The following is a 26352-nucleotide window of genomic DNA, read 5'->3' on the forward strand; positions in this document are numbered from 1 at the left end:
CAGACACACACTCGTCTAACCAAAGAGACCCTGCTGATCTCGCACATGCGCTGTGCAACTCCCAGTAGACGGGGCCTGATGCGCACGCGCAGTCGCAGCTCGTCAGTGACGCTTCAGGGCGGGCATGTGAAGCGGTTTGCTTCGTGTATTGGACACGCGCCTGAGAGGTCTCCCAAGTTTTCTGTAGCCGGAAGTGACGCTCTTTGGTACCGGTAGGAAAGTCTTCTTGGCAGTGAAGAGGGTTTTTTTTTTTTGACGCTATGTCCGGTTTCCGGGGGAGGGGGTTTGGGGGTGGGAACCGTTAGAGTCTAACTCCTCCTCAGTTGTGAAGGAAGCTGGAGGACCAGGCGCTGCCGGCGGCTTGTGTTCCATCACCGACAGTGAAGAGCACTAGCTGACGTGGAAGCAGAGCGGGTCCTTCACAGGCTTCTGTGGGCGCCGTCTTCACTCTCCGATACAGGACCGCCATCTGCAAGTAACGACCAATCACAACTCGGCTCCTCTTACTTTGCTCAGGTGGTGAAAGGGGAAAAGCAGCCAATCACGGCCCGACTTTCATCCTGACACCTAATTGCCACAGCTGGTTGAAATCGAGAACTGGTAAAACTATCTACCAACAGCCTGGGAGAGTGCAGGAGCAAGCAGCCGGGGGCGGGATTACTGGACAGCCAATCAACGACCGACATTCCTGTCACAGAACAGCTGGGGAGAGATGAGGACCAGGAGGTGACTCAGCCATCTCCAAGGCAACGGGCCAGTCAGCTGCTAGACCTTCTCCTACCCCCACCACACCCTCATTCCTAGCCAATTGCTGCACCTTACACCTTTCATCTTGGAGTACAGGTGTGACTAAAAGTCAACCAATCAGAGGACCTCTCATCAATTCCGGGTGAAGACTAGGATACACCAGCCAATCAGAAGAGAGATTTCCAAACTACTGTGTAGCCAATCAGCAATTTTTTTTCCAGTGCCTGTGTTTTAGAGCAGGAGTGCCATTTTGTGCAGTGAGATTCTGGGAACCAGCTTGAGTAGACAGATTTCCCTAAGTGCCAGGGGACCAATCAAAAGCCACGCGCCAGAAAGGCCAGTGGAGCAAGGCTTTTCCAGCCCTTCTCCCCACCCCAGACTGGGCTCCGCAGATTCAGGACAGCAAGACACTGACCTCCATGAATGGAAATCGGCACCACAGGTATCATTGGTATATCCGCTACTGGTAATCTAGTTTTGGAATGATTTCATCACTACTAGTTTGGCAACTTTGTAAGATTTTAAGCATATATTCTTACTAAGAGCCTTGTTTTATCAGAATTAGAATCTGCCTTTTGAGATAATCTACTTTGGAACTTTTTCAAGGTAGAAAGCTGTCGACTGCCATTGCTGGGACAATCAGAGGGGTCAGAGGTCAGCTGAAGACTGACAGTTGTAAACTTTTTAGCCACTTGATCTCACACACATCACTTTCTGTGCATTGTGTAGGGTCGGGCGGTTGTGCAGATTATATCATTCTTTTCTGCTTTTTAACCACTTGCTTACTGGGCACATATACCCCCTCCTGCCCAGGTGAAATTTCAGCTTTCAGCACTATCACGCTTTGAATGACAATTGCGCCGTCGTGCGACGTGGCTCCCAAACAAAATTTACATCCTTTTTTCCCCACAAATAAAGCTTTATTTTGGTGGTATTTGATCATCTCTGCGGTTTTTATTTTTTGCGATATAAACATAAAAAGATGAAAATTTTGAGAAAAAACACTATTTTTTACATTTTGCTATAATAAATATTCCCTCCAGTTTAGGCCGATATGTATTCTTCTACATATTTTTGGTTAAAAAATCGCAATAAGCGTTTATTGATTTGGTTTGCGCAAAAGTTATACCGTCTACAAAATAGGGGATAGAATTCTGACATTTTTTTATTTATTTTTTACTAGTAATGGTTATCTTCCATATTACGACGGACACATCGGACGCTTTTGACACATTTTTGGGACAATTCACATTTATACAGCGAATAAATATGCTATAAATATGCACTGGTTACTGTTTAAATGTGACTGGGAGGGAAGGGGTTAACACTAGGGGGCGATCAAGGGGTTAAATGTGTACCCTGCTAGGTGATTCTTACTGTGGGGGGAGGGGACTGACTGGAGGAGGTGACCGACCGGTGTCCCTATGTACAAGGGACACAGCATCAGTCTCCTCTCCCTGACATGACGTGGATCTCTGTTTACACACAGAGATCCACGTCCCTAACTCTGTAACTGCCGATTATGGGTACCTGGCGGCCATCGTGGCCGCCAGGCACGCGCATTGGCACCCGAGTGACTTCCTCCTGGCATTGTAGAGCCACCTTGTGGCTGTCAATTTACAATTGCCGGGATGGGAAGTGGTTAATATACTAAACTTGTCTGTTCTATAAAGAATTCCAAAGTTGTTTACAAATCATGAAAAGGGGGGGGGGGGGGTACAGAAAATAGGCTTGAACTCCGGAAGACCCCCCCCCCCCATTCATGACCATGCAATCTTTTGCGATACAGCACTGCGTTGCTTTAACTGACAATTGTGCAGTCATGCAACGCTGTGCTCAAATAAGCCCCCCCCTCACATAATTGCAGCTTTCTTTTGATGGTGTTTGATCACCTCAGCAGAATGTTTGTTTTTATTTTCTTCACTTTAAACAAAAAAATATATATATATTTTTTTACTTTCTGCTAAAAAACATTTACAATTATTTTTTTTATAAAAAAATCGAATTTCTTCAGCAATTTAGGCCAATTTCTTCATCAGTTTATGCCAATATGTATTCTGCTACATGTTTTTGGTAAAAATCCTAATAAGCGGATATTAATTTGACTAAAAAGTTGTAGCGTTTACAAATACAAACTATTTTTTTTTTCTATTTTATACTAGTAGTGGCGGTGATCAATGTCTTAAAGCGGGACTGCAATATTGCAGAGGGCAGTTGGACACTGAGAACCAGTGACACTAATACAGTGATCCGTGCTAAAAATAGGCACCATCACTGTACCAATGACACTGGTTGGAAAGGGGGTAACGGGGGCAATCAAAGGGTTAACCGTGTTCCTAGACTGTTGTACTATGGGAGGTGCTTTTGCTAGGGGAAGACCCCTGATCTCACGCCTGCACAATGTGAAGAAAGCGAGGGGCACTTGGCGCAAAGCGGAAGATGCCTGTTGGGATTAATGACACATATATCCCAGGAACCAACAGGCGGGAGGATATGATGTACCTCGCCGAGGCATGGAAGCCTAAAGATATTTAAACATTGGGGGGGAAAAAAAAGGTCCCAAACTTAAGTAGTTCCCCAAACCAAACGGTAAGTAGTGCCTGGGACCAAAGTGAAAAAATAGTGGAACTCTGCATTAAGTCGGCAGCTACAAATAGTTGCTGACTTTTTTTAATATTGGGACACTTGGTGTGCTCATCCAAGCCGATTTTAAGGGAAACCGTCAGTGAAAGCTCCCTCTCTGCGCTCTGTGAATAGTCCGGATGCGGGTGAAGGAGGAGGGTGGCGAAACCTGTCAAAACCAGGTACCCTCCCAAAATGTGGCAGCGGAGGTGGGGAGGAGGCAGAAAAGCGAAGCTTCCCCTATTGGGGGGAGCTCTGCTTTAAGATCCAGAAGATTTTAGCGCCTTCATGACCAGGCCATGTTTTTGCTATTTAACACTGTGCTACTTTAACAGGTAATTGTGCGGTCATGCAACGCTGTACTCCAAATTAAATTCGTTTTTTACACAGATGGCTTTCTTTTGGTGGTATTTGATCCCCACTGGGTTTTATTTTTTTTGTATGCAATATAAATGAAAAAGACTGAACATTTTTAAAAAAAAACTTTGTTATAAAACATATTCAATAAAAAAAAAATTATAAATTTTTGCCAAAATGTATTCTGCTATATATGTCTTTGGTAACAATAAAAATCCCTATAAGTCCATATTGATTGCATAAAAGGTATAGCGCCTACAAAATGGTGTGTGTATATATGTGTATATATACACAGTGCCTTGCGAAAGTATTCGGCCCCCTTGAACTTTGCGACCTTTTGCCACATTTCAGGCTTCAAACATAAAGATATAAAACTGTAATTTTTTTTTGAAGAATCAACAAGTGGGACACGATCATGAAGTGGAACGAAATTTATTGGATATGTCAAACTTTTTTAACTAATAAAAAACTGAAAAATTGGGCGTGCAAAATTATTCAGCCCCTTTACTTTCACTTTCAGTGCAGCAAACTCTCTCCAGAAGTTCAGTGAGGACCTCTGAATGATCCAATGTTGACCTAAATGACTAATGATGATAAATAGAATCCACCTGTGTGTAATCGAGTCTCCGTATAAATGCACCTGCACTGTGATAGTCTCAGAGGTCCGTTTAAAGCGCAGAGAGCATCATGAAGAACAAGGAACACGCCAGGCAGGTCCGAGATACTGTTGTGGAGAAGTTTAAAGCCGGATTTGGATACAAAAAGATTTCCCAAGCTTTAAACATCCCAAGGACCACTGTACAAGCGATAATATTGAAATGGAAGGAGTATCAGACCACTGCAAATCTACGAAGACCTGGCCGTCCCTCTAAACTTTCAGCTCATACAAGGAGAAGACTGATCAGAGATGCAGCCAAGAGGCCCATGATCACTCTGGATGAACTGCAGAGATCTACAATTGAGGTGGGAGACTCTGTCCATAGGACAACAATCAGTCGTATACTGCACAAATCTGGCCTTTATGGAAGAGTGGCAAGAAGAAAGCCATTTCTTAAAGATATCCATAAAAAGTGTCGTTTAAAGTTTGCCACAAGCCACACCAAACATGTGGAAGAAGGTGCTCTGGTCAGATTAAACCAAAATCGAACTTTTTGGCAACAATGCAAAACGTTATGTTTGGCGTAAAAGAAACACAGCTCATCACCCTGAACACACCATCCCCACTGTCAAACATGGTGGTGGCAGCATCATGGTTTGGGCCTGCTTTTCTTCAGCAGGGACAGGGAAGATAGTTAAAATTGATGGGAAGATGGATGGAGCCAAATACAGGACCATTCTGGAAGAAAACCTGATGGAGTCTGCAAAAGACCTGAGACTGGGACGGAGATTTGTCTTCCAACAAGACAATGATCCAAAACATAAAGCAAAATCTACAATGGAATGGTTCACAAATAAACATATCCAGGTGTTAGAATGACCAAGTCAAAGTCCAGACCTGAATCCAATCGAGAATCTGTGGAAAGAACTGAAAACTGCTGTTCACAAACGCTCTCCATCCAACCTCACTGAGCTCGAGCTGTTTTGCAAGGAGGAATGGGCAAAAGGTGGCGCTACAAAGTATTAACTTAATGTGGCTGAATAATTTTGCACGCCCAATTTTTCAGTTTTTTTATTTGTTAAAATTTGAACTATCCAATAAACTTCGTTCCACTTCATGATTGTGTCCCACTTGTTGATTTTTCAAAAAAAAATTACAGTTCTATTTCTTTGTTTGAAGCCTGAAATGTGGCAAAAGGTCGCAAAGTTCAAGGGGGCCGAATACTTTCGCAAGGCACTGTATATAATTTATTGGATTTTTCTACCAGTAATGTCGGGGATCAGTGACATATAGATGGGACTGTGAAAGTGTGATAGGAGATCTGACACTTGAAGCAAATGGACCATCTGCCAGTGACCCTAATAAAGTGATCAGTGCTAATAATTTACTAATGACACTGGCTGTGAAGGGGTTAACTGTGCACCTAACAATGTGTAACGTGTGCTGCTCTTTACTACTGATCGATTTTTGTTGGGGAAAAAGGAAAACGATTATTCCCTCTGTACAGAGACCTGTGTTGATTATCAACACAGGGCTCTGGGCTGTAATGCGACACAGCCAACCAGCAGGTCCCAGCCATAAATCACAGGCCGGGATCTGCTGTCAAACTCATGCTGTGACAAATCACAGGGGGTAAGGGTGTGTGCGCGTGCCCATAAGCCGGAAACATGCAGCAATGTACGGGTATATTACTGTGCCTGTGTGTGACAGTGAGTGTGGGGAAAGGATCCCCCCTCCGCCGGTACAGGTTGAGGGGGTGCTTAATAGTAACATGTTACACCTTTAAATACAGATGTAACGCACTGCTAATGAAGAATTTATGCTTAAAAGTAGGCGTAAAGCCAAAACCTATTCTTTCATTTTTGGTTGGAGTAGAGGATTCAATTTTTTTGCCACCTGTGTTTCAGGGAGATTTCTCTTCACTTCTATTCCTGTAGATTGGGCAGAAAGTTGGAGGGTATCTTTCCAATATGAAAGAAAAATCCCATTTTAGAGAGTTGTCATAGGAACAGTTGTTCCTACTGAAGCATTTCCCTTCTATTTTTTAACGCCTAGGGGTAAAACAAATCTTAATGCCTAAGCACAATTTTGGAACTTTGACATGTGAACATAAACCATACATATCATCACAGCTATTTTGTACATCCAGGTGGATTATATCGCTTTTTTTTTTTTTTTTTTTGGACAAATTGGGTTTTCATTTGGTGGTAATGGATATCTCCTGTATTTTATTTTTTATTATTGTGTGTGTGTGTGTGTGTGTGTGTGTGTGTAAAGTATATATTATAATATTTAATGTTTTTTTATTTTTTTCTATATTTTTATTATCCTAGAAAAACTGGCACAAAGTAGTAAAAAAAAAAAAAAAAAAAAAAAATTACTGTATTTCTTGCAACTACCATAACCTTCCACCAAAGAACAACCCAAAATAAATTCTCCTGCTCTTGACGTTCACAGCGATACTACATACAGTGGAACCTCGGATTGCGGTTAATGAGCGTTTTCGCAATACGAGCACTGTATTTTTAAAAATCCTAACTTGGTTTGCAAGTGTTGCCTCAAAAAATGAGCAGAATTCAGGCCAAAGCGGTGTGCAGTACTGCGTTTGGCCTGAGGTGGGGGGGCGCCATAGCCAAATGGTGCAGGTCCGAGCTGCTCGGAAAGACACGGAAATACTTAGTTACCGAGCATTGCTCAGGTCAGCCGAGCTGTCCTTGGGCCTTTCCGGCTGTTTCTGAGGCTCTCCGGTGCCCCCCACCTCTGATCGCATGCAGCATTGCATTCCATTGAAGTCAATACGGAACAAATTATTTTAGTTTCCATTGACTTCTATGGGGAAACTCTCTTTGATATGCGAGTACTTTGGATTACGAGCATTCTCCTGGAACGGATTATGCTCGTAATCCAAGGTTCCACTGTATGTGTATGTTGTTGTTTGTATCCTGTCCAAAAAAAAAAAAAAAAACTGACCCTGACCTTTGACCCAAACACTAATTCTGGCATTGAACTAGATCAAACATTTGCAGTGACTGATCAATGTTGTAGCCAATCGAAAGATTTCACAGCGATCAGGTGACCCGAAATTGGGTGTTCTGGGTCCCGATCGTTGGTATGGGGCCCAGGGCTCTCGTGAGACCCTGCGCTATTTGGCATGCTCCCAGCACAAAGGGAAAAACCCGAATAGGCGGCCTTACTGAAAAAGGCCCAGTCACATATTTGTCTGAGGTCAGCATCAAGGGGTTAAAATTGTGGATTTATTCTCTTATTCCTGGCAACGTTGGTGGTTAGGACAATTTGATAGGTATTTACTGCATTGCCCAGATTTACTCTATCGGTGGTTCTAACCCGTCACCACGCTAACTAAATTTTTCCTTTACTATTTGTGTTTTTTACACCAGAACAAGAAATTAGGGCTGTGGTTGCCACCAGAAGGACACTAACCTCATTCCAAACTTTTCACAGTGTTTTTAGTGCCACCAGTGCTCTTGACAAAGTTGTAACATTTCCTGCTAAGAGGCTGTTGGGCTGGGTTGTTCAAACGCAGTTTCAAGGCAAGGACTCGTGCCTTATGTCCTATGGCTTAAGTTGTCCTGGGAAAAATAAAAAAGGACATCAAATATTTTTCTGTGGTATGTTCTGTTGTACTGCTGTGCAATTTAAAAGCTTGAGGTAAAAAAAATCGCACAGAAACAAAAAATACTTTGCACCCCAGCTTCTTCTATCTGTTCCTACAACCTGATGTCGGTTTTGACAATTGAGGTGCAGCAAAGCTACTGTTTAGCTGTTTTGGAACTAAAGCCCCCTTCTCATGGGATGGTTTCTGATTAGATCAGAGGGAATCTGTCCGCTGATCCCCTGCTTATCGGTGTAGAGCGGACAGGTCCATGTCCACTGAGTTTATGCAGAGCAGACACAGACCGAGCCCATTCTACTTTATGGGTAGTTGGGTGTAAACGGACTTTGCTGTCTGTTTAGACCCGACTGCCCTCAGATTTTATCCGCCTAAATGGAGGGGAATGGATCTCCTACAGTTTTTTTTTTTTTTTTTTAGCGGACTGTATCAGATTGAAGGTAGGCAGGTGTTGGCTGACTTTTGTCCGTTTACACCCACCTACCTCCAATCGGATCCAGTCCGCTAAAACAAATGGAAGAAGATTTACACCTGCCGGTCCATCAGAGTAAATGGAGGGTCCGTTTGGGTTTGCAACTGACAGGCCGACCTGCTGGACCCTTTATGTGAAAGGGACCTAGGTGATTCCTATTTCTGCTTGTCCTGGTGACATGGTCAGTAAGATGAAAAGTAAGGGTTGTCACATAAGGAATTGAGGAAATTGGATGGCTTCCTTCTTACTTTCTGTTGTGTCTGCAGAATGGGAAGTAAGTGGAAATCTCCACATTGGCAAAAATACTGCCATGGGTTTTAAAGTCTTCCTTATTTTATCCCAAAGTAATACAAACCCCTAAATTGGTTGGAGGGACTGTGGCCAACATTTCTTCATATTTGGTAGGAGTGCCCCAAGCGTCGTTCCTTATGGTCTGATATTAAAGTCCAAATAATTCTAGAAATGTATGTTTGAGTTTTTGATTGCATGTTCCTTTCATCCCTCTCACCAATTATAGGAAGTGTGTATTGCCCCTACCTCCACAACGCAACCAGGTGTTTAATTCCGATACCCTGGAAGAAAGCTCAGGTTCCTGATAGGTCGCACTGGGTGAGGTTGATCACTGATATGATGGAGGCTAAGGAATGGCTAGCCAAATGTAAAGATAAATATAAATGGTTTCACTGTTATTTGGGCAGCCTCCATTCATTATAGTTCTGGGCAAACGGTGACCTAGAGTCTCTTGCTCTCCCACCACCTCCCCTCCTGCCGTGGTTCCCTCCACCAGGTGCCTTTATGCCACAACCTGCTATGTGACCAGTTGATGGGTACTCCTGTTTGTCGTTTGCTACCTGTCCTGTATACTAAGTTGACCTTATCAGCTGGCTTTAGTCTTCCTAATGTTGATCTGTGTCCTGCTGTTGCTTGCGATTTTAAGGGGTTTGTTTTTTATTTGTTTGGTTCTCCAAATCTGTCCTTTTACTTGTGTGTTCGTTTGGCTGTCCGGGTGCCTGATGCGGGCGCAACAGATGCTTTGTAGCCAATCTGGGCTTGTCATGGTAACTTTGCTTGCCCTCATTGTGGCCCCATTTCTGTAAAGATATGATGTGAGCATTTGGGGAGCTGCTGCTTTCTACTGTACTTTCTTGTATCCTGATTTGTCACCCAGTCCGCCTCTTGAGCTCATCGTATGCGTTTGTGCATTCATTGCATTAATTTGTGTTTTTGAATGTATGGAGTGATGCCATTATTATATGCTGGTTTCCAACTATGTATATGTTGCGCTGCAGATCTTTGTCACTTTGCGTACACCCTTAAACCCTTTTTTTATGTGTATAATTTCATGTGTGCTCTTCCTTTAAAAAAAATAAATAAATAGAAACTATTCCATTATTCATACATGCATATAAAAATGAGATTACAAAAATTTGGAAGCCATCAATCAAGCCATCATCGAATGAAAAAATCTAATAAATTCATAATATCCCTATTATAGAAATAGCCACATCTTCACCGGATGTACTCTCACCTGACAGCCTTGATTCCCTCCCAACTGATTGTAAGCTCAAAAAGCATGTGTCCCCTGAAGTGTGCCCCTTTATAGGGTCCTCAGATATTCCTCTGCTCCTACTGGAATCCTTAAAGCGTAACGTCGCCCAAAAGGGGAAGTTCCGCTTGTTTGCATCCTGCATCCTCTCTCAACTGCCACATTTTGGCACTTTTCTGGGGGGAGCGGGTAGTTGACAGGTACCTGCTCTCACTTTGGGGTCAGATCGCTGTGGTGATTCTGTATGGATGCCCCCCCCACACTTTTTTTGGGGGACACACAGAAAACTGCGGGACCATTGACAAAGTGCAGCACGGCTTGCTCATGCACAGTAGTCAATCGACTATGAGACCGGAAGGCAATACTGTCGGTTTCCCTTGCCGACTCCTGCATCCAAAGCTACAGTAGGTGTTTGTGATATTGTGCTTTTAGCACGACAGCGTCGCGCTGATACTCGGCGACAGGGTGCCGAGATCTCGCCGACATCTCACACTCACTGGAATAGTGACAGCACATCCCAGCAAGCGTGTCATAGAAGCGACGGGAGATCCGACTTGGATTCCCGCCAATTCTACACGTGTGCGGCGTTTGTTATGAATCCTGAGGGGGAAGTCCCCGCCGGATTTTAAATAAAAATCCGGCATGGGTCCCCCCCTCAGGAGCATACCGGGCCCTTAGGTCTGTTATGGGTTGTAAGGAGAGCCCCCCTACGCCGAAAAAAACGGCGTAGGGGGTTCCCCTACGATCCATACCAGACCCGTATCCAAAGCACGCTACCCGGCCAGCCAGGAAGGGAGTGGGGACGAGCGAGCGCCCCCCCCCCCCCCCCTCCTGAGCCGTACCAGGCTGCATGCCCTCAACATGGGGGGGTTGGGTGCTCTGGGGCAGGGGGGCGCACTGCGGCCCCCCCACCTCAGAGCACCCTGTCCCCATGTTGATGAGGACAGGGCCCCTTCCCGACAACCCTGGCCGTTGGTTGTCGGGGTATGCGGGCGGGAGGCTTATCGGAATCTGGGAGCCCCCTTTAATAAGGGGGCCCCCAGATACCGGCCCCCCCACCCTAAGTGAATGAGTATGGGGTACATCGTACCCCTACCCATTCACCTGCAAGAAAAGTGGTAAAAACACAAATAAACCACACAGTGTATTAAAATATTTTATTTTTCTGCTCCGGAGGCCGCCCCCTGTCTTCTTTATTAGCTCTTTTACCAGGGGGGGCTTCTTCTTTGACGTCTTCGGGTGGGTGGGGGCCGCCGTCTGGTTCTCTTCCACTGCGGGGGGGGTGGCTTTTAAAAAAGCCCCCACCCCCCCGGCGGGTTTCCTCCGGCGTCTTCGGCGGGGCTCTTCTTCTTCCGCTATCCCGACGGGTCTTCTCCGCTATCCGGGGGGTCTCGCCGCTCTCCGCTGTTGACTCGTCGCACCCCGGTTCTTCGTCTCGCAGTCCGGTCCCTTCTTCCGTGCTGTACGTCTTCTTCCGCGCTGTGACGTCATGTTCTTCACTTCTCTTCTTCTCCCGATGTTGACTCGCCGGTCCTCCTCGCTGAAATGACGGATGCGCGCCTTGCATCGGACCTATATAGGCCTCACAGTCCCATCATGCTCTGTACCTACCCATGTGATACCTACCACGTGGGTAGGTACAGAGCATGATGGGACTGTGAGGCCTATATAGGTCCGATGCAAGGCGCGCATCCGTCATTTCAGCGAGGAGGACCGGCGAGTCAACATCGGGAGAAGAAGAGAAGTGAAGAACATGACGTCACAGCGCGGAAGAAGACGTACAGCACGGAAGAAGGGACCGGACTGCGAGACGAAGAACCGGGGTGCGACGAGTCAACAGCGGAGAGCGGCGAGACCCCCCGGATAGCGGAGAAGACCCGTCGGGATAGCGGAAGAAGAAGAGCCCCGCCGAAGACGCCGGAGGAAACCCGCCGGGGGGGTGGGGGCTTTTTTAAAAGCCACCCCCCCCCGGCGGTGGAAGAGAACCAGACGGCGGCCCCCACCCACCCGAAGACGTCAAAGAAGAAGCCCCCCCTGGTAAAAGAGCTAATAAAGAAGACAGGGGGCGGCCTCCGGAGCAGAAAAATAAAATATTTTAATACACTGTGTGGTTTATTTGTGTTTTTACCACTTTTCTTGCAGGTGAATGGGTAGGGGTACGATGTACCCCATACTCATTCACTTAGGGTGGGGGGGCCGGTATCTGGGGGCCCCCTTATTAAAGGGGGCTCCCAGATTCCGATAAGCCTCCCGCCCGCATACCCCGACAACCAACGGCCAGGGTTGTCGGGAAGGGGCCCTGTCCTCATCAACATGGGGACAGGGTGCTCTGAGGTGGGGGGGCCGCAGTGCGCCCCCCTGCCCCAGAGCACCCAACCCCCCCATGTTGAGGGCATGCAGCCTGGTACGGCTCAGGAGGGGGGGGCGCTCGCTCGTCCCCACTCCCTTCCTGGCTGGCCGGGTAGCGTGCTTTGGATACGGGTCTGGTATGGATTGTAGGGGGACCCCCTACGCCGTTTTTTTCGGCGTAGGGGGGCTCTCCTTACAACCCATAACAGACCTAAGGGCCCGGTATGCTCCTGAGGGGGGGACCCATGCCGGATTTTTATTTAAAATCCGGCGGGGACTTCCCCCTCAGGATTCATAACAAACGCCGCACACGTGTAGAATTGGCGGGAATCCAAGTCGGATCTCCCGTCGCTTCTATGACGGCTCTGTCTCCATCGCGGCAAGCAAGCTCGGCGCTGGCTCCCGCGATGGGGCTCGTAGGTGCTCAATCTCGCCGAGAAAGAGAGCGAGATTGACACAAAATCGGGTTCACCTACTGTATTTAAAGATTCGCCTCAGTAGTATTAGTAGCTGCTGACTTTTTTGCTTTGACATTTTTTTGGGGGGGGAGACTGTTGCTCCTCTTTAAGCTGGATACACAGCGATCATGGGCATGAGAGGCAGAACAGGGACGTGTGTGTGTGTGTGAACACACACATGCCTGTCCTGTTCTGAGAGAAGATGCAGATCGTGAGTTCCTACATGCTGGGAACCATGATCTCTCATCTCCTATAGTGAGTCCCCTCCCCCCACAGTTAGAAAACACACTAGGGAACACAGTTAACCCCTTGATCACCCTGTTCCCTACCAGTGACATTTTACACAGTAATCAGTGCATTTTTATAACACTAATCGCTATATATATGCCAATGGTCCCAAAAGAGTGTCAAATGTGTCCCGCCATAATGTCGCAGTACCAATAAAAATCACAGATCGCCGCCATCACTAGTAAAAAATTAATAATAATAAAAAATCCAATAAACCTATGCCCTATTTTGTAGACACTATAACTTTTGTGCAAACCGATCAATATACGCTTAGACCCCTTTCACACTGAGGCGCTTTACAGGTGATATGCTAAAAATAGCGCCCTGAAAGAGCCGCTCCATTCACTCCAGTGTGAAAGCTCTTGCCCATTGAATTGAATGGAATGGGCACCGTGGTCATACCGACGGCAAAGTGCCACTGCAGCGGTGCTTTGCGTGTGTTTTTAACCCTTTTTTCAGCCGCTAGAGGGGGTTAAAATCGCCCGATAGTGGCCGAATACCCCTGCAAATACGACGGTAAAGCGCCCGTGCCCAAGTGTGAAAGGGGCCTTATTGCGATTTATTTCTTTTTTTACTACCAAAAATATGTATAGTACATATCAGCCTAAACTGAGGGAAAAAAATCGCTTTTTTGAAAATAAATTGGATATTTATTATAGCAAAAAGTATAAAAAATGTTGCTTTTTTTTTTTTTAAATGGTCGCTCTTTTTTTGTTTTTATAGCGCAAGAAATAAATACTGCAGAGATAATCAAATACCAGCAAAAGAAAGCTGTATTTGTGGGGGGGGGAGGAGGATGCCAATTTTGTTTGGGTACAACGTTGTACGAACACGCAATTGACAGTTAAAGCGTCACAGTGCCGTATCGCAAAAAATGGCCTGTCATTGAGCAGCCAAATCTTCTGGGGGTGAAGTGGTTAAAACCACATTTATTCCAGTCCCAGATTCAAAAACATTCACATTGTGCAGGTGCTAAGTCGCACCACACAATCGTAAGCATTATGCAACAGTTTAGCGTTTTAATAAACCAACATAAAGTATAGTTACATAGGAAGCCGTATTAAGAACAGCATGCATGATAATGTCATCCAAACCTCGTCCCTCGCACAGCGTTCTGAATAGGGCTGAAACAACTAATCGATTATGAAATTAATCGATTACAATTTTCATAATCGATTAATCGGCCAGTAACATATTGGGGTTAAAACAACTAAAATTAGCCCTTTATAGTACAAAAATGCAAATCGCTACTGTAAATATTACTTTCACTGTCCCACAGTAAAAAAAAAAAAAATGAACCCCTTACAGTAGCGATTATTTGCTCTTTTTGTACTTTTATTTTAGTTTTTTTAACCCCACTATGTTACTAAACATCTCAGGCCTGGGTTCACACCTCAGTTTTTTTGTGCTTTTTGCATAAACCCACTACAGTTCATTTACATTTTCCTATGGGACACGTTCACATCCATGATTTTTTTATTTATTTTTTGGTTCAATATACTTCAATGGAGAAGCTGCAGAAAAGCTTGTAATGTGTTTTTGCAGCAATTTGTGTTTTGTAATCTGCCCATCAACAAATTGACCCCAAAAATTTAAAAATTAAGGGCCTGATCCACAAACAGCGGCGTAAATTAAGTTAGTCAAAACTTATGTCATTTAAGTTACGGCGCCCTAATTTGGTGTCGTAAGTGCCGTATCCACAGCGCATTTGCGCATAAAATTGCGCAAGCGTAACTTAAATCCCGAGGCGTAAGGCGGGGTTATTGCAAGTGGGAAGGAAGTGGGCGTGTTTCATTGTAATGAGCCGTGACCCCATGCAAATGAAGGGCCGGCCGTACTGCGCATGCGTGCACAAATCTGCTGCTCACTGGGCATGTGCAGAACTTGGCTTGGCGCAATCAGTGAGATAGGTAAAAGGCCAAGCGTACTTAGTTTGAGGATCGCCCTGTGTATAAAAAGCCCCACACAAACACACTTCCCTTGCAAAAGTATATCCCTATGTTCCCCTTCCTAGAGCAAGTTGCTTCTGCTCTGAACGTTTGTTGGTGAGTTGTGTGTGATAGAAAAGTTTTGGAGGAGTATTAGATTGTAGTTGGTGTTTGTTTCTGCTAAGTGTATTTTCTGTTTGTTTTTTTCTGATTTGTATTTTGTGTTTGTTTTTTGCGTGTTTGTTTTTGAATTTGTAGTAGCTGTCTGCTTGTGTGTTTTGCTTTTTGTGTGTTTCTTCTGTGTGTATTTTTGTTTGTTTGTCCTGTGAGTTTATTCTTGTTGCTGAGTGGTGTCTGTGATGGCACCCAAGAGCAGGAAGCTCAATTTTTCTCTGGTAGAGAAGCAAATTCTTGCTCGGGCCATCGTCCTATATGGGCGATATTTACATGGCCCTGATAGCCGGAACACCTCCCCGGCCCAAAGGAAGGCGATACTAAAAAAAAATTATGGATCAGATAAATGCGGCGGGGGGGGGGGGGGGAGACGAGGACCAGCGCTGGCGTCCAAAAGAAGATTAACGATCTTAAGAGCGTGGTCCGTAACAAGGTGGCCCAAATAAATGCCCATACCACGGGCACTGGAAGAGGCCCAGCCTGCCCCATCAGGCTCAGTGAGGAGGAATGGGCAGTGGCCCGGTGTTTCCAGCCAGAGCAGGTGGTGGGCCTGCGTGGATATCAATCTGATGTTCCTGTGAGGCCAGGTAAGTTTTTGGTTTTTCTATCTGGTGATTAGCATGTGTGGGTGGGGGAAAGGGAAGATGTGCCAAGTGTGTGGATCCTCAAACCTGTGATTGTTTTGTGTCCTCCACAGATTACCAGGAGGTTGCTGGGCCATCAGGCCAGGCTGCTGCACCACCCAGAGGCTGCTGATGAGTCCCAAGAAGGGCAGGATTCCCCAGGGGAGGGGAGTGGCCAAACCTCCCCTCATGAGGAGGTTGAGGAGGATGAGGGGGAGGAAGATGAGGGGGTGGAGGAAGAAGATATGCAGATTGGCAGGGAAGTCCTTTTGGCCTCTGATTTGTTGACCCTTGAGGCTACCCCTGAGGCTGGCAGCAGTCAGGCCACCATCAGGGGTAACCCCTCCCACTCCTCCCTCAACAGGCCTCCCCCCACAAAGGTAACTCTCTCCCCTCCTCCAGGGCCACAAGCCTCAGCGGCAGGCAGGATGGCGACTCAGGAGACCAGGGGGGTGGCCGAGCGTCTGCCGGCCAATCTACAGAAGGACAATGCCCGGCAGACCCGCCATATGGGTCAGATTAAAGAGACTCTGACCCAGATGGGTGCCTGGGTGCAATGAAGGAGTCAATCAGTGATGGGGCCACAAACTCATTGGCGGTCATCACATGCTTGTGGGACCTGAAGACCGCCACAACAGGCGTGGCCCAGGAGGTGACTGCCTGACCCAGGCTGTGCAGGACAATACCCGGGCTGGCCAGGCCAATACGGCTGCCCTCACAATGGTGTCTCACAAGGATAGCCGTGGCCTTGGAGGGAAGGCCAGCAGGAGGACAGTCACCAGGGGAGGCTCCTCCTTCCCGTGCTCACCCACCCCCCCATGAAGATACTCCCTCCCCTGCTCACCCACCCCCCCATGAAGATACTCCCTCCCCTGCTCACACCCCCCCCATGAAGATCCTCCGGTGGGCGGCCCAGGCGTAGCAAACGCCGCCGCTATTAATTTTGCAGGGGTACTTTTGTTTTTTATTTTTATGATTTTGTTTGGTATACTGTACTTATGATTTGTTTTATGTGTGTGAATGATGTGTGAATGTGGGGGGGTGGCATTCCTGATTAAATAAGGGTGTCACCTTCAGTTTTGGTGGAGAAGGGATCCCCAGGACCCTGAATGGTGTATGAATGCACAGTGACATAATTGGAGCCGTGGCGGGGTGTTACTGCTCCCAAGTACCATTGGGGGGGTACTTGGATCTAATCCAATTCGATGTGCATGTGATGTGTCTGTGCTAGGGACCACAGTGGTGTTCTCATTGTGACATAATTAATGTGCGTTTACTGTGCAAAGATACATTCTCATTGTGACATGTTTAATGTGCGTTTACTGTGCAAAGATGCCTTCTGCGAGGCGTCTCCTGGCTGCTGTGCCCTCAGCAGACCGGGTAGAGTTGGTTGGGGGGGGTCTGGTTCAGGGGTCAGGTCATCACATATGTCAATCTCCTGGCCCCTTCTCACTGCGAAGTTGTGCAGAATACAACATGCACCGATGATCTGGCACACAAAGTCTGGGGAATACAACAGGGTACCCCCAAACTTATCCAGGCATCGGAAACGTGACTTCAGGAGGCCAAATGTGCGTTCCACCACTGCACGGGTACTTATGTGTGCAGCATTGTATCTTTCCTCTCCTGGGGTTTGGGGGTTCCGGTATGGAGTCATAAGATGGGGTCCCAGTGCATATGCAGAGTCACCTGGAAGGGAAAAGACAGGAGGATGTTAGTCATGCATGTGCCCCTCGTGATGTCTGCATCATGGGGGGGGACAGTCATACCTGACACCCATGTCACTCACCAACCAGCCAGCTGTCCCCATACACGTTCTGTTCCAATTCTCTGGAGATGTTGCTGTGACGGAATATATAGCTGTCATGGCTGGATCCTGGGAATTTGGCACAGACGTGCCATATGAGGCATTTGGCATCCACTATCACCTGAACATTGAATGCCAATGCTTCCTATTTCGGTACATGTGCTCTGTCTCATGCAATCAATGGCCCCGATGGTGCGTGGGAATCCAGCAATTTGGAAAAAATCAGTCATTGTGTCCATTCGCTGGACCTCCTGGGAGGGTTTGATGAATTGATTGGCCATGCGTCTGAGGATTGCAGGGACAACCTGGTGCACACATCTGCTCATGGAGGATTGTGCCATCCCAGCCACACCTCCACTTGTGCGCTGAAAAGAGCCAGTGGCAAGGAAATGGAGTGTTGCCATTACCTTGATCAGTGGCTGCACTGCATGTGAGCGTTGTGTTGGGCTGGTGAGATCATCCTGCAGGATTGTGGTTAATTCCAGGATGGCTTCAAGGTTGAATCTGAAGGTGCCATACACCTCAGAAGCAGTCATGCCAAACACATCTAGGCGTCTGCGGTAAACCCTCTCCTGTACCCTCCTCCTTCTCCTCCGTTCCCTCCTCCTTCTTAGCGCGTCTAAAGTCACTAGTGCAGTTATGATCATGGATGGCCCGGGCATGTTGGCAGACAGATTGTAGTCCGGCAAGTGTGTGTGCTCAGCTCTTCCTTAATGGTGTTGCTGTAGCAGACCTTTACACGGCTGGAGCAAAGTTAGGGCTGCTTTTATAAAGTGTAAAATTGCTCCGGGAAACTAACAGAAGCGCACAGGGCGTAATCTACGACGCACACACTTAATTTTGTGGATCGCCCTATCTCCCTCATTTGCATCTTTGCCTATCAAAACAGCGGCGTGTCTAGCGTAATTTGCGCGCGAAGACGCGCCGGTGTAATTATTTTAGGTAGGACGGAAAAACCTGCATTTCAGGCGTAACTCATTTTGAGGATCATGCGCAAAGATACGCGCGGCGCAAATTTCAATTACGCCGCGTATCTCGAGTTAAGTCGGCGCATCTGCTTTGTGGATCAGGCCCTACATTTTTTTTTTTTTTTTTTTTTTTTTTTTTTTTTTTTAGGCTATTATCCGATTAATCGATTCATCGAAACAATAATCGGGGAACTAATCGATTATGAAAATAATCGTTAGTTGCAACCCTAGTTCTGAATACAGCTTCCTACAGGGACAGTGTCTGGTAAGTTGGATGAGGAGGAAAACCTTGCTGCGAAGGAGTTTATCCAGCCAAGGCTCCATTCACACTTGTGCGATTTTGTCATGTGACTTTGGATATCAATTGAACCCCCCCCCTTTTTTTTTTTTTTTTTTTTTTAGTTCAATGGCATCCGTTCAAATCAGTCCGACTTAAAGTTACAGCAACTTTAAATAGGTGCCAGCACTATTTTGGTGCTACTTTTGATGTGACTTTGATCCATAGAATGTATACTTGGATCAAATTCGCTCCAAAGTCGAATGGAAATCGTTCGACTTTGAAGATGCGCTAATGTGAATGGATTCTGGTAGAAGCTGAGGAATATTTGAGGACACTTCTAAAGAGGGCACACATGCTTATTTTTTTTTTTTTTAACACTGTCTATAGCTGGTTGCTGAAGAGAGGATCTGGAAGCCGTCCTTAACAACCAATGAGTCATTAGCCGTCAATGGGCTTCCCCGCTGACCAAATGGGGCCCAATTAGACATTTTTCCCTCCCCGTGTCATGTGACTCATTAGCGTTACAAGCTCTCAGGTGTGAATGGGGAGCAGGTGTGTTAAATTTGGTGTTTTATTTTCGCTCTTTCTCTCTCGTCAATTGAAATTCAACATGGCACCTCGTGGCAAATAACTGAGGATCTGGAAAAAAGTATTGTTGCTCTACATTGCCTAGGCTATAAGAAGATTGCCAAGATCCCGAAACTGAGCTGCAGCACAGTGGCCAATGCAGCGGTTTAACAGGACAGGTTACAAGTTGCTGCAGAGGTTGAAGGGGTGGAGGGTCAGCCTGTCAGTGCTCAGACCATATGCCGCACACTGCATCAAATTGGTCTGCATGGCTGTTGTCCCAGAAGGAAGTCTCTTCTAATGATGATTCACAAGAAAGCCCACAAACCGTTTTCTGAAGACAAGTACACCAAGGACATGGATTACAGTGTATATGATGAGAAGAATGAGATGTATTGTTGCACAAATAGAATTATTTGAAAAGTTACATACTTTCTATGTTATGCAAGGTAAGCAACCGTTTTGGACACTTTTCTTCAAACCAAAAATTCATTTGGCATTGACTAGGTAAGCATGAGCGTAAAAATTAGCATAATGATTGAAACGGCAGAACCATCAGGTTTAATGAGTTTCCCACACGTCATGAGGATACCAGGAAAAGGCACCACAATTTGTCCAGGCTACTTCTCATGGTTTTATTTTTTTAATGGGCATTGAGGCATGCCGATGTCTGATGCATTAAAAAAAAAAAAAAATATGATCTAGCTCGTATATCTATTGTTAGACTGTTTTTTTTTTTTTTTTTTTTAAATAGTTTTGGAGGAAAATGTCTTCCTTTCCAAGGATATGGGTTCTAATGTTGCCCCCCCCCCCCATATGCAAATGCATATGGGATCTTTAATGCATTTATTAATAATCTTATTCCCATTCTCAAATTTAATATGTAAAGTAATAAGACTCCTTTTCTTGTTACCCATTTTAAGTGTTAGTAATGGATACATTATCAGTGATCTGTATATAAAGCCCACTGATCGATTATCGACTACTGTATTCCTCCAATTTTCACCTTCCTGGGGTATTTAAATCTACCCCCTGGAGGCAAATTACATGTAAATTAAGGATTGTTGGTGAGGCTGAGATTCGTGATATGAGATGGAGGGTAGACTCCGAGTGAGGTTATCCTAAAGAGGTTGTTGCAAGAGCACAACGTGATTTGCATTGTAAAAAAGACTGTGGGTCGTAGAAAGAATGTCCGTTATCTCCCAATTTCTTCTTTTTTTCTAATCTTGTATTCAATATAGTTAAACACTGGTCTAATATTATCTGAAAATTACCCATTAGTTCCAGAATTTTACACTCCCCCCCCCCCCCCTATTTACCTTCTTACCGCCGAGGAAGAATTATACATGATTATTTGGTAAAGTCTGACCAATATTGGTCAGACTGCACCAATAAAATTTTTAGGTCCACGCAATAAGGGTGCTTATTCTTGTTTAAAGTGGAGTTCCACCCATAAATATAACATTACATCAGTAGTTTTAAAAAAATGTCATTAGTCCTTTAAGAATTTTTTTTTAGATGCCTTCAAAGTGTTGTTGCTAGGCAGAATAGTTAATCTTCCCTCTTCCTGCACCTAGGTGCTTAAGCTTCACCGCACAGACTTCTGGGAATGTAGTGGGTGTAACTTTCCAGGAGTCTGTGCACTCCCCAGTCTCGAAGAATCATGTGACTTGGACAGTACAGGTGCTGAAACCTGATCTGAAAACTAATACATTGCTTGTGCAGCACTGAGCATGTGCGAGATCTGCAAGGCTGAAATCCAGGAAGTCATACAGTTTGGCTTCATGATGCCCACACTTAAGATGGCCCCAGTCAATTTCTATTTTATAAAGTGTCTAAATGCTGTAACAAACTAACAAAACGGACCTTAGTTTACAGACTAACTTTACTAGAATACATTAAGCTTGTGTATTACAGGGGTATTTATATTTAAAAAGTGAAATTGTGGCCGGTACTCCGCTTTAAATTGCATTCATTGTACCAATATGATAAAGGGAAAATCTTTTTCTTCAGTCATCTTCTAGGACGGCACACCTGCGATGACAGGTCCCACCTGACAGGAAACACAATCAAAAACAGAGTTTAAAAGGCCCCTCCCTTCCCTCTGTCCCTCAGTTATTGATTTTGTTTCCCACTGGGTGGCAGCGAAACAGTTTTATAAATTTTTTCTAATTTGAAGACTGAGGTCTCCCACCTAGGATGTCAGACCAAGGGCAGCCAGTGGGGGCTGCAGGGTCCGACAGAGCCTTGCTCCTTCCAAGGGGGGTCTCCCTTTCCGTACAGCTCTCGGGGGGGGGGGGGGGGGAGTACAAAGCGAGGAGTGTTTCAAGAACTCCCCTGAGAAACTGGTGGCACTGGACACAATGAGGGTGTCCATAACCCCAGGGATATTGCTTCCCACTCTCTCCTCATACCTGACAGTGGCGGATGGCAATGAGGAGCCGCTGGTATATCCCTCATTTGGGGGGGGGGGGGGAGTCTTACTTGCCGCACAAAGGCTCAGGCATGCCGTGGTATCCTGAGTCAGGATGGGCGGCGGAGCCGAGGGACCTCCTTGCCGGTTCACGGCGTCGGGCGGCCAGTGCGCATGTCCGGATGCTGTCGGCGCGCTCGAGTGAGGTAATTTCCGACGTGCTGGGCTACGGCAAAATGGCAGCGACCGCTGCGACAAGCGCAAACAAAAGCGGTAACAGAGCGGGGTTCCACGGTCCTGTGTCCCTCAAATCTACCCTAAGAGGTAGGGGGTGGCCCTATTTCCCTCTCCCCTATAGGATACCCTATGGGTAATGGCTTATACAGGGACTATTTTGTTTGTCTTTTTTACAGGGACTGAATGCCCAGGGGACGGCCAGTAGGTCTAGGTCCAAAGCCACCAATTTAAGTACTGTGGGAATTGTAATGAGAAACTCCCGCAAGACCATGCTAAACCTTTTTGCTTCAGATGCATCTGTAGGTTAGCAGGCAAGGAGACAGCGCAGGCTATGATGGAATGCCGGGCGCTACAGTCTGAGATGCTGGCAACCCTTCAGGACTATGGTTGAGAAGCGCAAGGAAGCCCCTTGGGGTAGGGAGAGCTCCCCCTCTTTGGAGGAAACCCCGGAAAGTAATACTGGGGGATCCCAGGGACCCCCCCCCTATTATTCTGATGAGGAAGAGGCAGAGTCCTTGGACCAGAGCTCTTGAGAGGAAGGAGAGGATTCACACCAGAATGGTCAGTTTGAGGCTAGGCCGGGGGGCATCTCTTTGCAGCTGAAGACATGGAGGGTCTCCTAAAGGCTATCTATGTGTCAGAGGATATTCAAAAGCCATCCACTCAGGTCTTGGCACAGGATAGTGTACAGGGGACTCGGCAAACATCAGGCCAAGTCTTTTCCAGTGCACCAATTTCTTAAAGATATAATCTGCGTCTATAAGTTCTGCGTCTGGATGCTTCTTTGGCACAAGTATCAAAACGTTCGGATCTGTCCTTCGAGGATTCTGGAAACATTCGGGATCAGATGGAAAAGAGATCAGAGCTACGCAGAGCCGGGGACGCCAACGCTGCAACTATGGGGCCAGCATTGACCTCTGCTTGTGTCGCCAGAAACGCGGACGCATGGGTCAGCAGGTTATTGGCCCATGTAGCACACAAGAGCAAATCTAAGGCGATGTTAGATTCTCTGGAAGTCATCGGTAAGGCAGTAGCCTGTTTAAAAGACCCTGCGGTAGAAACGGTTAGAACTGCCAAGTCGGCAGCACTTCTAAACTCTGCTAGTAGAGCCCTTTGGGTAAAGATGTGGTATGGAGATTTTACCTCCAAGTCACGTCTCTGGGGTATACCCTTCAAGGGCTCTCTACTCTTCCGTTCGACAGATAAAGGCAAAAAATTCCCAACAAAACCCAAGAGCGATAAGGGAAAGAATTTTTTTTTCTAGGCCCCCCTTCTAAAGACCGTTTAAAGGGTAAGAATGAGCCGAGAAAAAAGTGGGGATTTAGTAAGGGCAAGGAAAAGGGTGGAATCCTTTTCTCTGGGCCCTGATCTTCCAACAAGGTGACCAAATGTTGCCAACATAATAGTTGGTGGAAGGCTCTCGTTGTTCCTCCCCCAATGGGAGAAGATCACACAGAGCCCTTGCATTCTAAGTCTGGTAAGGGAGGGTTACAGATTAGAATTCCTATCTCCCCCCCCCCCCCCAAACTTTTTCCTTACCCATCTCCCTAGGTATCCACTGAAAGCAAGGGGTCTTTTGGGGAGTCTCCAGGAACTGGCAGAACGGGAGGTCATCATTCCTGTTCCCGTGGGTCAGATCGGTCAGGGGTTTTATTCCCACATATTTCTGGTGCCAAAGCCATTGGGCAAGTTCCGACTGATCATAAACCTACGGAAGCTAAACCAGTACTTGCTGTACAAAAAGTATTTACACGTTCAGAAGACTCCTTTTAAAAGGGAGTCTTTATGGTAACATTAGACTTGAAGGATGCTTACTTGCATATCCCCATTGCTCCGAAAGAAAACTGCCATTTCTACGGTTTGCGGTTCAGACAAACCAGAGGGGTCCACCACTGGCAGTTTAAGGTGGTACCCTTTGGCCTAGCGGCCAGTCTGAGAATGTTTACAAAGGTTCTGGCCGAGGTGGTGTCTTTTCTACACCTCCAGGGGGTAGCCTTGATCCCATACTTGGACAACATGCTAATTTTCCATCCGGCCATAGAACAGCTCCAGTCAGATCGAGACAAGGTGCTGTCCACTCTAGAATCCCTGGGGTGGAGAAGTCCTCCTTGGATCCCTCGCAATCCAAGGTGTTTCTAGGTTACCGGGTAGACTCAGTGACCCAAAGGATCTTCCTTCCCAAGAGAAGATCACAAAGGTACAGAGAGCAGTGTCCACTCTCCACAGAACCGGGGAAGGTTCTCTAAGGACCATTATGAAAATTCTGCGGCTTATGTCATCTTGCATCTCAGCGGTCCACTGGGCCCAGTTCCATTCTCGGGAGGGGGGCTCCAGGGATTCCTTCTCTCCTCCTGGGATTCCTTCTCTCCTCCTGGGATGGGAAAAGAGAATGCCTAGACATAAGAATATCCCTCTCAGGAGAATTAAGAAGCTCCGTAGACTGGTGGCTCAATTCAGACAACCTGTCGGTAGGTCGCACCTGGACCCAACAGGACCCGCTGAATAAAACTACAGATGCAAGTGCCTGGGGCTGGGGAGCCCACATGGGAGATCTCTTCGCCCAGGCTCCTTTGGGACCGGGAGCAGAGCAGGGCTTCCTCCAATTTCAGGGAGTTGTTAGCGGTCGGAAAAGCGTTAAGCTTTTATAAAAGCCAGGTCTAGGGAAGGAAAGTACAGATCTTCTCGGACAACGCAGTGGCCATGTCCTACCTAAATCATCAGGGGGGGAACAAGGTCCAGCAAGCTAATGAAGCTGACCCAGGAAATCCTGAGGGAAGCAGAGAAAAATATTCTCTCCGTCTCGGCAGTTCATTCAATTGAACAATATTTTTTTTCTCTGGTGAGCCAATACTTTGGCAAACCAGAGAGAGATTTGTTTGCTTGCAGGAAGCACAGAAAGGTTCACAAATACTTCTCTCTCGCCAGGGAGCAGGGCTCCCGGGAATAGATGCCTTGGCCCAGAGCTGGGAATTCACCCTGGCGTACGCGCTGCCTCCCCTGGTGCTCATTCCCCGGGTATTGCAAAAGCTGTCCTGATCAAACGGGTGCCTTATTCTAATGGCACCCTGGTGGCCGAGGCCGGCATGGTTCTTCACCCTGAAGAGGTGGTCGATTTGCTCCTCTGCTGCATCTCCCATCCAGACGCGATCTCTTCTTTCAGGAAACCGTTTTACATCCTGATTCAGGGTTTCTTTCCCCGACGGCATGGTGTTTGAAATTGGAAAAAATCCTGGACTGCCGCACTCTGTTAAAGCGGGGTTCCGGGCATAATTTTTTTTTCTTTCAAGATAAAATTAATAACATTAAATAGTCCCTAAACCATATTAATAGCTCCCCAATCATTCCAGAAATCATTGCAAACACTTGCCTTATATACTCCAGCTCATGTTGTGGCTGTATCCATATGTGTGGGCATGTGAAGTCCAGTTCCTTTTTCTTCCTGGTTTTCAGGGAGAGGTGCATGCTGGGCGATTTTTTTTTGTTTTTTGGGCACAGTAATGCCCAGAGACTCCTGGGAAATGAGTGTCCTCATTTCCCAGGAGGCAATGGGGTCTTAGGACAGGAAGTAGAACCAGGAACTAGGCAGATTACGAAATCTGCCTAGTAACAGCCAGAAAGTGAGTAAAACATTTTTTTTTACAAAATTTTTTTTTTTTTACATTAACCACTTAAGGACCGGACCAATATGCTGCTAAATGACCCAAGGGGTTTTTACAATTCGGCACTGCGTCGCTTTATCTGACAATTGCGCGGTCGTGCGACGTGGCTCCCAAACAAAATTGGCGTCCTTTTTTCCCCCACAAATAGAGCTTTCTTTTGGTGGTATTTGATCACCTCTGCGGTTTTATTTTTTGCGCTATAAACAAAAATAGAGCGACAATTTTGAAAAAAATGCAATATTTTTTTACTTTTTGCTATAATAAATATCCCCCAAAAACATATATAAATTTTTTTTCCTCAGTTTAGGCCGATATATATTCTTCTACCTATTTTTGGTAAAAAAAAATCACTAAGCGTTTATCGATTGGTTTGCGCAAAATTTATAGCGTTTACAAAATAGGGGATAGTTTTATTTTTTTTTTTACTACTAATGGCGGTGATCAGTGATTTTTTTCGTGGCTGCGACATTATGGCGGACACTTCGGACAATTTTGACACATTTTTGGGACCATTGTCATTTTCACAGCAAAAAATGCATTTAAATTGCATTGTTTATTGTGAAAATGACAGTTGCAGTTTGGGAGTTAACCACAGGGGGCGCTGTAGGAGTTATGGTTCACGTAGTGT

The 26352-nt window shown here is 46.2% G+C and overlaps 1 protein-coding gene across 2 annotated transcripts in view; it reads left to right on the forward strand.

The window, feature by feature from the left end:
• The first annotated feature begins 270 nt into the window (after positions 1-270).
• LOC120926968 (protein argonaute-3) overlaps positions 271-26352 on the forward strand; it is a 234305-nt gene continuing 208223 nt past the window's right edge. Inside the window, exon 1 of one of the 2 annotated variants that reach the window (XM_040337320.1) lies at positions 271-1189. In XM_040337320.1, coding sequence (XP_040193254.1) covers positions 1171-1189 — 19 coding nt within the window. In that variant the 5' untranslated portion in view covers positions 271-1170. The remainder of the gene's footprint in view (positions 1190-26352) is intronic. The other variant, XM_040337321.1, reaches the window with a different exon arrangement.

This window comes from Rana temporaria, chromosome 2 (genome assembly GCF_905171775.1).
Source record: "Rana temporaria chromosome 2, aRanTem1.1, whole genome shotgun sequence".
NCBI classification, from domain to species: Eukaryota; Metazoa; Chordata; class Amphibia; order Anura; family Ranidae; genus Rana; species Rana temporaria.